Here is a 14,225-nt window from a genome sequence, read left to right as displayed (position 1 = left end):
CTGTGCTTAAACACCAGTAAAACAAAGGAGATGGTGATTGACTTTCGGAGAAGGTCATTACCACACACACCAGTGAACATCCAAGGCTTGGACATTGAGATTGTGGACAGTTTCAAGTACCTGGGTGTCCACCTCAACCATAAACTGGACTGGTCACATAACACCGATGCCCTGTACAAGAAGGGCCAAAGTCGCCTCCACCTTCTGAGGAGACTGAGGTCCTTTGGAGTGTGCAGGCCCCTCCTAAGGACTTTTTATGACTCTGTGGTAGCCTCTGCTATTCAGTATGCTGTGGTCTGTTGGGGACCGGGCAGCACGGACCGGGACAGGAAGAGACTAAATAAGCTGGTCAGGAGGGCCAGCTCTGTCCTGGGCTGCCCACTGGACTCCGTGGAGCAGGTGGGTGAGAGGAGGATGTTAGCCAAGCTGACATCCATCATGGACAACACCTCTCATCCTCTGCATCAGACAGTGGAGGCTCTGAACAGCTCCTTCAGTGGCAGACTGCTACACCCTCAGTGTAGGAAGGAGCGCTACCGCAGGTCTTTCATTCCCGCTGCTGTTAGGCTGTATAATTCTATGGTCTAGTCCTCTTTCTTCCCTTATGAGGACTTGTATATAGCTTTATAGTGTACTATTTTTACTTACCTTGTAAATTGTTAATTTATTTCACCTCTATATTTTTTGTAACTGTTTATGCACACTTATTGCACTCTTCTTGTGTTCTTGTGAGCTGCCACAACAGGTGAATTTCCCCACTGCGGGATCAATAAAGTTCATCTTCATCTTAAATCAATACTGGTTGTGCCTAACTATTGGTTGGTGACTAATGGTGACTGGGACTTTGCTATTAATGACCCCTGTCACTTTAGAACAGCCTGCCTGAGGACCTCTGGTTGACAAGCCCAGACACAACTTTCTTAGGCGAGGTGCAACTCCAGTCTTTTGTTGCATACTGCCTCTTTTATTTTTTACTTTGTTTTATTTTATATATGTGTGTGAGTGTGTGTGTGTGTGTTCAGTTTTGATATGTAAACTACAAAAGTACATTTGATGTTTTAAATCATAGACTCACACAGAGACCAGCGATGTCTTTGTTGATGCTTTACTCTCAGATTTTGTGAAGATATATCAAACAAAAACGAAGATTAAAAAACTACATAGCAGAAAAGATAAAAGCAACTACTGCAAAAAAAGTCAAAGTAAAAGTAAATCGTAATATATTGTATCATTCTATCTCAAATCAGTAGCTGACCACATCCTGACTGATTGATTTACATGGCACACTGTTTCTCTGCCCAAGAAGGACCCCATTTCTGGTGTGGAAGACCTTGGCCAGAGAGGGGCTCATGGGGGTTGGTATGTACTCTTGACACTGGTCACCACCAAGACTTGGCGCACACTTCACTTCATAGGAGAAGAAGAAGGTACCGTGGTCCAACATACAACTGTCTTCCACATTCCCTCTACGCAGATCAAATGTACACTTGCCAAGCAGATCACTGTCCCAGTAGCTATCCTCATCATAAACACTGAATGTAAGTTTGTCTTTCATGCTGATGGTTATTTGTCCAAACTGAAATGTCTCTGACCATCTTGGATTGTCATCGTCTGCTATAATGGCAGTGCGCTTTATCTGGTCACCATATCTAACCTCAACTGAACCATCTGTCTGAGTCCACTTATCACCATAAAGCTTGTTTGCATAAAGATTGAAGACTCTTAATGTTGCGAGACCTTTACCAGCAGGACAGCAGTTAGACTTGATATTCTGATTACTGTTGCAAACACAAGCACAAGGATCCCTTCTGCTGGATCTTTGCCCAATCGTACAGCTTTCTGAGCATTTTTTCAGCACTGCATTTTTCTTGATGTACTCCCCCACCTCCTTCTTCAGTCCGGCACTGGCACGATGACCACTTGGCAGTATGGTGTGCAGGGGCTTGATGTTGTATTGGACAACATCAGGTGAGGTTTTCAGTGAGTTGACCCAGCTTGTATAGATGGAGGGGTCTGATTGTCCTTCAAAGAGGATATCAGCACCATTGATATTTCCACCAATGATCTCTGTGTTACGCTCATTAAACGTGCTGCTAAAACTGCTGTTTGAGCCTAACTTCTTCTTCTTTTCCTGACAGTGTTTGTACATGGCATTAATGCTGGCAGAACGTGAAAAGCTAACTGAGGCCTCGACTGACAAACAATCACTGACTTCTGTTGCTGACAGGCCATTCATGGTTGCCTGACAGGTCTTGATTGAAGTGATTGCCTTCATTTCCCCTCCAAGAGACACCCTTGTGATGTAATGTGTGCCATATGTGTCGATCATACTGCGATACAATTGTGCAGTCTTACATGAATATGAAGGAAGGGAGTTCACAGCTGATTCAAACTCGTGACTCAGTGGAGGTTTTGTTGCCACTCTGTAACTGTGAAGCACAAGAAGTATACAAATCACAATCACAGTCACATTTTATTCACGTCACTGTTACTGTTCTTTTTAAAAAGTGCTGTCATTATTGCTAACAAACCATGTATCAGTCCTCTGTCCAGATACTTACTTGTAGAATGTACAGTGGACAGAATGGCGAGAGAAGGTGTAGCGATCTTGTTTCGATTTTTGCATGCCGAAGATAGACTCTTTGGAGTGGGAACCTCCAAATCCCACCCCAACAGAGACAGACGGACGTACAGGGATATCGAGGTCGATTTTCCAATCATTGGACACAGATGATGTGGAATCATTGACAAGAGTTTCGACTGAATCATACAGTAGACCGGAGACCTTTAAACTGCACTTCGGGAGGACTCTCCAGTCCACCACAGCAACTGGGACCTTCTGTTGCTCATCATTCATGTAGCTGTTTTTGTACAGCCTGCAAGAGCCATTGCTTCCAAGTTTCCATGTTTCAGTGTCAATGATATAGGCACCTTTTCGCTGCATCGTGACAATGTCGAAGCCTTCTCCACCCAGATTGTAACCAGGGACAAAGTGAGCCTTTTGACACTCCTGTGGTGTACCAATGAAGCTCACAGTGGCCGGCAGACACAGAGGACTCCAGGCCCAGCACAGGAGCATGAGGTGCCACAGCTTTGCCATCTGTATGAAAGAAATAAAAAGTGACAAAACATCAGAGGCATGCACATCAAAAAAATATATTTCAACAATATTTAAATATACAGTTGTAGTACAAACTGGCATTGATTTTGAACAAATATGAGGAATATGAATATTAACAAAACAAAAACTCAATGCAAAAAAGAAAGGACTCTGGTGTCTTGCCTTGACTGTAGACAACTAGCTCTGGTCAGCGGCTTTCAAATCTGACTTACAATCTAATATTTATGCCCTGGAGGTGGAGTCCTTACTGGTGATAGATTGGATTCTAGCAAGTTTTATATTTAACCCGCTGCATTCACACATTTCTGCTTTCCTTCACACCATATTGAGATGAGAAACAAGATTAAAGGGGTGAAGATTAGGGTGACTGTGGGTTGCATGACTTTGTAATAAAAGATTACATTTGAAAATGTAGCTAAAGTAGGCTGGTTCAAGCACATGGAGCATAAATGTAAAACATAGTCCAGATACTAACAAAACACAAATTCCACTTTTCTTCATTTTCAACTCTCCGGTTTGATTAAATGTGGCTAAGGCAACAACAAAGCATTCTTAGTCTATGAGAACACCGCAAGTTTCAGCAGTTTTTCAAACACCTCCCAGACAAATTAACGAGTTAAAGACTCTCTGAAAATTTTATCTATTTTTTTTTTTCTCATCAAACAAGCTTTGCCTTGTCAGTCTCAATTTAAATTCTTACAAAGATTAATGAGATTAAAGTGTTTAGGGGCCTGAGGTTAACACTATTTTTTCTCCTTGCTAACAGCATGGTACTATGGATTGCAATGTCTGTCATTTCATCTCTTAAGTCCAGACTGTTAGGTTCTTTAAAAAACAAGGACCCCAAAGCAGAGACTACTCACTGGTGAGAGGGAACAAAGGTTCTTTTAATAAACTCCACAAACTAAATACAGAAAACTAAGCAGGCTGTGGAAGCAAGGCGCTGGCTGACTGAAAGACAACCTCTATAGGAGAATCCAGGTATCCTCTAATGAGCCGCATGCATGGGTAGAGCGAGCAATAATCTGGCAGCAAGCAGGAGTGGAGGCCAGGCTTAAGTAGAGGAGAGAATGAGCTGATACAACTCAGGTGTGTCTAAGCTGCCAACAGGAGGAGTCAGCCACACCCCCTGCCACCACAGACTCTGCCAAAGGAACAGAAAATGGAAAGGTAAACAGAGAGCACCAAGAGAAAAGCACAACAGAAAACACACAACGCCAAACCATAACACAGACTGTAATATCTGGACAACTTTTATGGAATTGCAAGACATTTTGTGTGCATATCCATGGTCCACATAGGATGAATCCCAATGACTGATTATTCAACAGTTTTTCCTCTAGTGTTAGTGTAAGATACAGTTTGTGGTTCTCAGTGAAATGACTCAACAACTGTGTTCTGTCTACTGCCATTAAATTTCGTAGAAACTGTAGACCATTTAGCACCATCATCAACTCATAATTTCAGTTTGTCCAAAACATTTATTTGTGACCAAACACACGTAAAACTAATAACATTCCTATCAGCCTCAGTTGTTATTTGTGTTTTGTGCTAATAAACAGAAGTCAGACCAAGTCTTCATTTAGTAAGTCATAAGTAAGTCTCAAGTCTTGAGGAAGTCGCAGATCAACACTGACAAGTCCATCCATCCATTTTCTATACCGCTTATCCGTCAGGGTCGCGGGGGAGCTGGAGCCTATCCCAACTGACTACGGGCGAGAGGCGGGGTACACCCTGGACTGGTCGCCAGTCAATCGCAGGGCCAACACACAAAGACAAACAACCACACACTCTCACACTCACACCTAGGGGCAATTTAGAGTAGCCAATTAACCTAATGTGCATGTTTTTGGTATTGTGGGAGGAAGCCGGAGAACCCGGAGAAAACCCACGCAGGCACAGGGAGAACATGCAAACTCCACATAGAAGGGCCCAGACCGGGATTCGAACCTGGAACCTTCTTGCTATGAGGCGACAGTGCTAACCACTGCACCACTGTGCCGCCCGACTGACAAGTCTCAAGTCCTAATTCCTAAACCTAAATTTTCAAGTATTGTTATGTATGTATTATGTATTTTTTTAATGTAATGTCATTTTAACAACAGAACCTCGACTTACCATTTTTTGTGTATCTTTTAATTAATTAATTAATTAATTAATTAATTTAATTAAAGAATTAATAAAGAACATGGAAGCTGTCATATCTGTCTGTAATTTTTTAAACACATACATTTTGCATACTACTTTAATTTTTGTTGAGGTAGTTTATTTTTGGGGTATGTTTATACATGAACACACTTTCAGGACCCTCTTGGTGCCCACATACTTTGCCATACCAAGCAATATAGATATCAGAGTGAAAGAGGTGTATCTGAATTGAATTGAAACAGAAAACTAGACAGCTGAAAAGAAAATCACATCCCAGCCAATGTGTAGAAGACCGGCAAACCTGGAAAAATAGTTTATTAATGTATAAAAAAAAAAACTTCGTAGCACCAGAAGGGTATATTACTCCTCATTAATAGACAGGAAGACGAACAATCCTAGAGTCTTCTTTAATACTGCAGCCAGGCTAACTAAAAACCATAATGCTGTTGAGCCATGCATCCCCCCGACTCTCAGCTGTGATGATTTCTTAGCTTTCTTCACTGATAAGATTGTGAACATCAGAGCGAGAAGTGGCAGAAATACACCAAATACAGTTTCTCTTATAACAACCTTCAAACCTCAAGTATGTTTGGACAGTTTTTCCCCGATTCACCTCTCAGAGTTAACTTCAGTCATTACCTCATCCAAGTCATCCATTTGTCTACTTGATCCGTTCCCAACTAGACTGCTTAAGGATGTCTTTCCCTTGGTTAACATTTCTATACTGAACCAGATCAATCTCTCTTTAGTCACAGGCTATGTATCACGGGCCTTTAAGGTGGCTGTCATCAAACTGCTATTAAAGAAACCTTCCATTGACCCAGATGACCTAAATTTCTACCAATTTGTGGACTGTCCCACCAAACTGAACTGGACAATAGATCTCCTGTATGCTAACACTAAAGACCCTTACACAGCCACCCCCCTCCCCTCACTGGGAAAAAATGATCACAACCTGGTGTTTCTTCAGCCTGAGTACACACGGAAGATTCAGAAGCAGTCCACATTCACCCGCTGCTTCAGGAAGTGGTAGCAGAGGAGACCCTGAGGGACTGCTTCGATTCAGATTGGAATGTGCTGATGGAGCCACACGGTGAGGACATCGAGGGGGTCACACACTGTTTTATGGACTACGTAAATTTCTGCAGGGACATTGTTCTTCCCATCAGAACTGTGCGCTGCTTCCCCAACAACAAGCCCTGGATTACCAGCGACATCAAGGACGTCCTCAATAGGAAAAAGAGGGCATTCAAGGAGGGAAACAGGGAAGAGCTGAAGCAGGTACAGATCGAGCTCAAAGTCTGCCTGAAGGAGGCCAAGGAGTCCTACAGTAGGAAGGTGGAACCGAAACTGCAACAAAACTACATGAGGGAGGTCTGGGACAGAATGAAGACCATCACAGGCTGCAAAAAGACCTTCAGCACTGCAGAAGGGGACACAGTGAGAGCGAACCAGTTCAACCAGTTCTTCAACAGGTTTGACTCTCATTCTAATGTCTCCATTATCCCCTCTACCCCCTCAACCCACTCAACACCCATCCACATCCATCCCCATGCAAATGGGTCTGCTTCCCCCTTCATCCACTCAACACACATTCCCCAACGCAAGGACACAGACTTAGCCAATCAATAGGAAGGAACAGACCCCATCCCACACCGGTCTCCATCGAGGGCACGGAGGTGAAGGTGGTCAGGACGTACAAGTAACTGGGTCTGCAGTTGGATGACAGACTGGACTGGTCAGTGAACACAGACACCATTCACAGGAAAACACAGAGTTGTCTGTATTTCCTGAGGAGGCTGGGGTCCTTTAACATCTGCAAAACACTGCTGCTGATGTTCAACCAGACTGTGGTGTCCAGCGTCCTCTTCTATGCTGGACAGACTGGTGCGGAGGGCAGGATCTGTGGTGTGCACAGAGCTGGACTCTGTAGTGTCAGTAGCAGAACAACGGACCCTGGATAAGATTCTGTCCATACTGGACAATGCCTCCCACCCTCTGCACAGGACTCTGATCAGTCAGAGGAGTGTGTTCAGCACCAGGCTGCTGTCTCTGACCTGCTCCACAGACTCAGGAACTCGTTTGTTCCCCTGGCCATTAGACTCTACAGCACATCTCTGAGTGTTCAGGGGTCACGATCCCAGCGACAGTCTGTGCCTGAATCACATCAGGTGTAAATCACATTTATTTATTGGGCATTAATTCCACTATGCACCTTATCTTACATGGTTTTTTTTTGCACAATTAACCTGCACTTTATAACTCATTTTTCAGTAGCAATCCGTTTACATATGTTTACACTGTGGCTTTTTAGTTTGTTTTTTACATGCAGTCAATCTGGTTGACCTGCATTCTCTGCACTCTATTGTACTTTATGTAGCATATGTTAGTTTATTTAGTATGTTTAGTCTATTTTTCCCACTAACAGTTAGACCTTGTTTGGTTGTTTGTTGTTGTTACTTTTGACTAACCTACACTGCTGTAAAGGGCTACTGGATGCTTGAATTTCCCTTGGGATCAATAAAGTATCCATCTATATCTCCATCTACGTATTAGTTAAATACAGACCTATATCCAACCTTCCATACATCTCCAAGATCCTTGAGAAGGTTGTCCTAATGCAGCTACATCGACATCTCCACTGTAACGACCTTTTCGAAGCTTTCCAATCTGGATTTATAGAACCCTATAGTACCGAAACAGCACTGAAAAGTTTCTAACAACCTTCTCCTAGCATCCAATAGAGGTATTGTCTCCATACTTGTATTTCTAGATCTCAGTGCTGCATTTCATACCATTGATCACAGCATTCTTCTCCAGTGACTGAATCATGATATTGGGATTAAAGGATCTGCCCTTCAGTGGTTCAAGTCACATTTATCTGACAGATATCAGTTTGTTAACATTAATCATAATTGCTCCAAGTGTAGTAAAGTTACCCATGGTGTACCTCAGGCTTCAGTATTAGGGCCAATACTTTTCAGTCTCTACCGTTCTCCACTACTGTTCATGGGTCAGAGAGGCAAACACTCTCTCCACTTTTAAGTCCAGGCTAAAAACATTCCTCTATGATAGAACTTATAGTTAGGGCTGGCTCAGGTAACTGAACCATTTTATAGCTATGCTGCCATAGGCTTAGACTGCTGGGGGACTCATCGGGATACAAGGAGCCATCTCCCCTCCTCTCCTTCTACACATTTGCTGTTCCATCTTTATCTGTTATGCTGTGTAGTCTGGCTTTGGTGTCTCACACTCTCTCTGTGTCTTCACAGATTTCTCCAGAGCTCCATCCACCGGCACCAACCTCCACCTACATCACCTCCTTCCCTGTGCTTCTACCCTGCCTGCTGTCCCTGCTCATCAATCAACCTGCTGCTCCTGCTTTCGCTGTTCACGACCCAGCCTGCCCACCAAGAGCTGCCTCCATCAGCTCTCCCCTGACGGAACATTCCCCATCTCTCCCATATCTCATGTTGTGAACGACTTTCCTGCCTGTACAACATCCATTGCACGTCTGCCCGTCCGAGGTGAGGGATCCCTCTTCTGTTGCTCACCCTGAGGTATCTCCCATTTTTTCCTTGCTAAAGGTTTTTCTGGGAGTTTTTCGATGTGCAGGTTGAAGGGCAGAGGATGTCGCAATTATGATATGTAAAGCCCTTTGAGACAAACTGCTTGTAAAAATTATTATTTTTAAATATTATATATATATAACATATATTAAATATTATTATTTTTATCTCATGACATTTTTGAGAAAAACATTTACCTGCCAGTGTGTGTGCAGATTACCTTACGAGGTTTCCCTGGCAAATGGAAATTCTACTCGCATTTGGCACTTGGTGGACATTAATTTTGTACCCATGATGTTGACATTAGTTGTTTGGTTGCTTCTTTAATAACATTTTTAATCTTTGAGCAAGTCATGTGGCTCTATCTGCACCTCTGCTAATAAACAAATGTTAGCATGCTAACATACTGAACTGAGGTGGTGACCATTGTAAACAATATACCATGAGCATATACCATAAAGCAATTCAGCATATCCAGGAATATCTTTTTGTTATCTGGCATCTTTAACCCTAACAACCACAATCACGCTAAGTGGTCATATGACGCAGGTTATCAGCTTGGTAAGTCGACCCAGGATTTTGCAATGTATACATGAGTGGATGTTTTTGCAGCATATGACATGCACAAGTATCCTGGCAGCAGAGCAGAATATTTTACTGGCACAAACTTTAATATTAAACAAACATAAAAAATGAGGTTTAAAGCAGCACATGCAGCTGCAAAATGCAAGCTGGCAAAAAAAGTAATATTACTGCCTCATATATGGCTTATCTAACAATTTTAGCCTTTTTTTGAGCGTTAATCTGGACAATCCTACTCCCACCTGCACCAGATGTAAATACTGTACATGTAAATACTGCACATGTAAATACTGCACATTTTCACATTTTTAGTTTTATTATTTTTACAAGGTTTCTATTTTATAATATTTAATTTTACTCATTCTATTTTACTTATCTATTTTTTGGTAGCAGGGACAAAACGAATTTCACTGCACACTGTACCGCGTATGATTGTGTGTTAGACCAAACCTATCTTGTATCTTGTATCTTTTTCTCTCAGCTGTAACCCTGGCAGTATTAGGCTTACAAACAAAAACAAAAGGGGGGGGGGGGTATATCTCTGCATATGAAAGGAAAGGATCTTGTAGAATAATAATGCCATTTTCCAAAAACTTGATTGGTCAGGGGGCTGTGCTTTAATATGTGTTTATCTGTAATTGTGAACATAACCCACTCCAGAATAGATTAGGTGTGTAGCGTGTTACCATGGTGATGTACCTTGAAAAAAATAAACCACTGTCATAACTGAAATTACCTCTGTAACCCCAAATCCTACTTTATAATACTGACCTCAGCCTGACTTGTAAATGTTTTGTATCAACAGTGAGCTTGTCAGAATGCTAACATTTGCATGCAGCTCAAAGCACCACTGTGCATAAGCACAACCACAGAGCTTCCGGCATGACAGAATGTTAGTCGAGTTTACACAAAGCCTGTGCTAAAAACAGGGGAATGGAGTTTGAAGAATATGGCTGTTTACCAGGCAGCAAAGGCCTAAAACACTAGCTGCACTATAGGAAGCAAAGGTTCCAGTGTTTCAGAGCTTGACCCAGTCTAGTTACTAAAAATCGCAACATCTCTGCCTCTATGTTTAATTTTAACTGGTATTAAATTCTATTCATTATTCAGTATTATCACCTCGCAATAAAGGGCCAATGGGCTCATTCCACAGGCCTCACATGCAGATGAGGTGAAACGGAAACTGTAAATTGCCTGCAGGTGTATATATGAGTGTTAACCTTGTATGATCCCTCCACTATCATTCTGACCCCCCCACCTCACACACACACACACACACACACACACACACACACACATTCTCTCAGCCAACGCATGCAGGGTTGAGCTACAGCATCCTGCTACAACCTAAATAACGAATATTGGATAGATGAAATATGTTTTGAACTAATGAGAAACTTAACAATGTGCTTCTCACTGTAAATGACAATATAAATGACATGGAATAAGTTAATAATGTATGAAAAAATAGAAAAGCTTTTCACTGTTGGTGCGGGAATGACTATTCAATTGAGAAAGTGTTACAATAGGAGTGAGAGTTCACACTAACAACACTCACCGCACCCTCACAAGTTCACCAATACCCTGCTAATGATCATGGGGCGCTGTTCTGTTGACAGTGAGATAGAAATGTGATACTGTGGCTCCGCAAACTTGCACAGCTGACCATCTGTTGAAAATTACAGTAGTCGACAGCGCTGGTCATGGGTCCAAGTAAGCTCATATTAAGATATGGACAACTTTACAAGACTAGTTTTCACATGTTTTTCTGATTCAAGGGTGTAAAAATATGAAACTGAACTTATATTTGGGTCACTACCTTGCTGACAATGAAATCTTGCAGTTATCTTCTACAATCTACAACTTTTGTTTGTTTTTTTGGGGCGGAGGTTTGTTTTCGCTTGATGTTCTACAACCACAAGCGCTCCTGCATACATGCATCTGCTGACCACTTCTAGGCTTCACAGGATGAATGGTGCATTTCTAGCAGCCCACACCACACACAGTGTTTAGTATGTCCAAAGAGCAAATTTTTTTGTTCACAGTAGTCCTTTGCCACACATGAAGCTGCAACTCGTGAAGCACCTTAACAATTAAGATGCATGTTGTATGCACAGTGTCTCCTATTAGAACAGTCAAACCTTCACTCTTGCAGATCACATAAGTGCATTTTAGATTTAGATTATGTAGTAGATAGTTATTTCTTTTTACCATGACATTGAAGACTCTTCTCTGTGCATTCAAAAAATTAATTACATCTACTGGGATTCAGTGAATAACAATTAAACATAAGAAAGTTTATTCAACCTGAGAAAGTACTTTTCAGTAAATACCCTGTGGTTTAACAACTGTCACACTTGATGATAGCACTTATAGCACTCAGACATATGGCAAGAAAATTGCAACTGGGAATTAAAATCAATAAGAATCATGAGCAGAGATGCACCAAAACTTCCTTTGTCATTTAATGAAACTGTGCTCTATTTGTATGTGCTTCAAGTTTTTAAAAAATTCATCAGAAGAAGCAAACTCTGTAAATTTGCTGAATTAATCATAGCTGTAGTGTCCCATCAGAATACACAATTTCTCCTTTTTTACCACACAAATGGTTCTTCATCTAAAAAAAACTTTGATTGCACTGTTTGCACAACACACAAAGCAAAGTCAAGTCAAATTGTTCTCTTGATCTGACCAGTTTCAAACACTGAGAGAGTTTGATTTCATGCAACACACAGTACCGAGACCATGTTGTTTATATGGTAACATTTTACAAGAGAATCCTCAGTATTTGGTACTGTAATTTAAGCCCCACCTCTCATCATTAAAAATTTCCAAGGACCACCTTCCGATATAAATGACAAAGAATATACAATACTTATGCTTGAGTGTCTTGTCATGAAAATGTATGGACAATATAAATGGTTTTAAAATGCCCAGTGATCCCCCAACTATGACACAACGTTAAAGTCAAAACTGTAAAACTGTGAAAAGTTATAATACTTTAGGTGTAGTTAAAATACATTTCATTATATACTTCATTCAACTTCAATTTCACCAGATTTTGAAGGGAAATCTTGTCCTTTTTAATAACACACATACAGTTTACTAGCAGATTGTGCATAAAGTGTGTCAATTGATAAATAATGGTATTCTGCATTAAAGTTCTGTATGGTACATATAGATGGAGTTTCCATCTATATGTACATATATGTTCCATCTGCTCAAATATTCTGGGACCTCTGAAAAATTGCAATTCATGTTGTTGCCACAGAGGGGCACTAGTTCCAAGCAGAAATCATCAGAGATGAGAGGCATTCACATAGCTGTTTTACATCAGCCAAACACCAAATCTTCAGACTTACAACCAGAAGTTAAAACATTTCCAAAGAAATTGTGTTATCCATAGTTTCTGTTGTGGAAATTATTGTATTATGTATATTGTATGTGTTAACTGTGCACATATATTGATTGACTTGACTTTTAAGAAGTCATTTGCAAATTAATACAACTCCTAGTACATACATCATAGATATGTTTCTGTAGTGGCAGGTCACTGTTTATCAGCTACTGTCTGTCTTTGTGGAATGTGTCTTCTCCCTTCTGTCAGAAACAGAAGTTTTTGAACTTGAGCTGTGTGACACGAGGGAATTGATGTATCCACCGTCTATTTATAACTCAGAGAGCAGGTGTGCTCATAAACAGAGGCAAAGTGATTGGTTGAGATCCTCAGAGAACTTTGTGTTTGTGTAAATACACACACACACACACACACACACACACACACACACACACACACACAGTGTCTTGTTTCCATCACTTTTGGGGACGTTATATAGACATTAATTTTCTGTTGGCTTAACCACCACCTAACCAATACACAATAAACAATAAACATTACTTCCCTAATCCTAACCCTTACCTTAATCTAACCCCAACCTCAGCCTAACATTAAAGCAAGTCTTCACCCTAATATTTAATGGTTTATGTTGTGGGGACTTGCATTTTGTCCCCATAAGTAAGGCGGATCCTCACAATGTGACTGTGTAAACAGGTTTTTTCCCTATGAACTCAAAACACACAAACATACACACATCCATTATTCTGACACAGAAAACCTTTTTACAGTGTACATTTTTGGTATTTGATGTGCAAAGGATGAAGCAATGCTGATACTTAGTTTACACATTTGTGCCACAGGTCACCAGACCACTTGTTGTCAGCTTGTGATGTAGTCAACTAGAATTCTCTAACAAGCTCAGGACTACATTAACAGCTTTGGCTTAATCAGGAAGCTGATGAATATGGGTTTTTGGTGGGAGACCAGTTTCTCTTTCTTATGCTCCAGAGTGGACTGGGCTTTCATGCATCTCTCTGGGGTCCTCATACTGTTTTGAAAAAGGTGAGAGATAAGTAAGTGTAAACTGCTGTTCTGCTCCAGTGAATCACTGTAATTATTTGCAAATGGTTATCCTTGCTGGGTTATAAGTTGAGCCATTTTGCATCTCACATTTTCTGAGTGGTTGGTTCAATAAATTTGGCTTTGGAGAGCAGGTAGACTAGCTTTCAGTTGTCTCACCTTCTTGTCTTGCTCACTACTTTTGTCTGAGATTATACAACTTGTTTGTTGATAACATCACAAGAGTCATCATTCGTCATGAATACAGCTGAAGTCATTTAGAGTAATATCTGTGGTGTTCTCTCTCACTTAAGTACACTCAAATGTTTACATGTGTTACATATAACTGAAAAAATAAAAAGGACTTTCATCAAACAACAGTTTGATAACATATAGTCAGACACCTGTG

At 41.0% G+C, this 14,225-nt stretch overlaps 1 protein-coding gene across 1 annotated transcript; it reads right to left on the bottom strand.

The window, feature by feature from the left end:
* Positions 1-1,089: 1,089 nt before the first annotated feature.
* LOC124066522 (perforin-1-like) lies at positions 1,090-3,386 on the bottom strand. Its single transcript, XM_046402959.1, has 3 exons — positions 3,284-3,386; positions 2,562-3,100; positions 1,090-2,429 (listed from the first exon to the last, which is right to left on the bottom strand). Exons 2-3 carry the CDS (start codon positions 3,098-3,100, stop codon positions 1,244-1,246), a joined length of 1,725 nt encoding a protein of 574 aa, XP_046258915.1. The 5' UTR covers positions 3,284-3,386; the 3' UTR covers positions 1,090-1,243.
* Positions 3,387-14,225: the final 10,839 nt, after the last annotated feature.

The sequence above is a fragment of the Scatophagus argus genome, chromosome 2 (genome assembly GCF_020382885.2).
Source record: "Scatophagus argus isolate fScaArg1 chromosome 2, fScaArg1.pri, whole genome shotgun sequence".
Lineage (NCBI taxonomy): Eukaryota > Metazoa > Chordata > Actinopteri > Scatophagidae > Scatophagus > Scatophagus argus.
The sequence above is the reverse complement of the archived record's forward strand: the minus strand, read 5'-3'. Positions and strand labels throughout refer to the sequence as shown.

Bases quoted from the DNA above. Each gene is read 5' to 3' on its own strand.
- LOC124066522 (XM_046402959.1), bottom strand. From the start codon at position 3,100: ATGGCAAAGCTGTGGCACCTCATGCTCCTGTGCTGGGCCTGGAGTCCT. The intron at 2,430-2,561 runs GTAAGTATCTGG...TGTGCTTCACAG, and splicing joins GTCCACTGTACATTCTACAA to TTACAGAGTGGCAACAAAAC.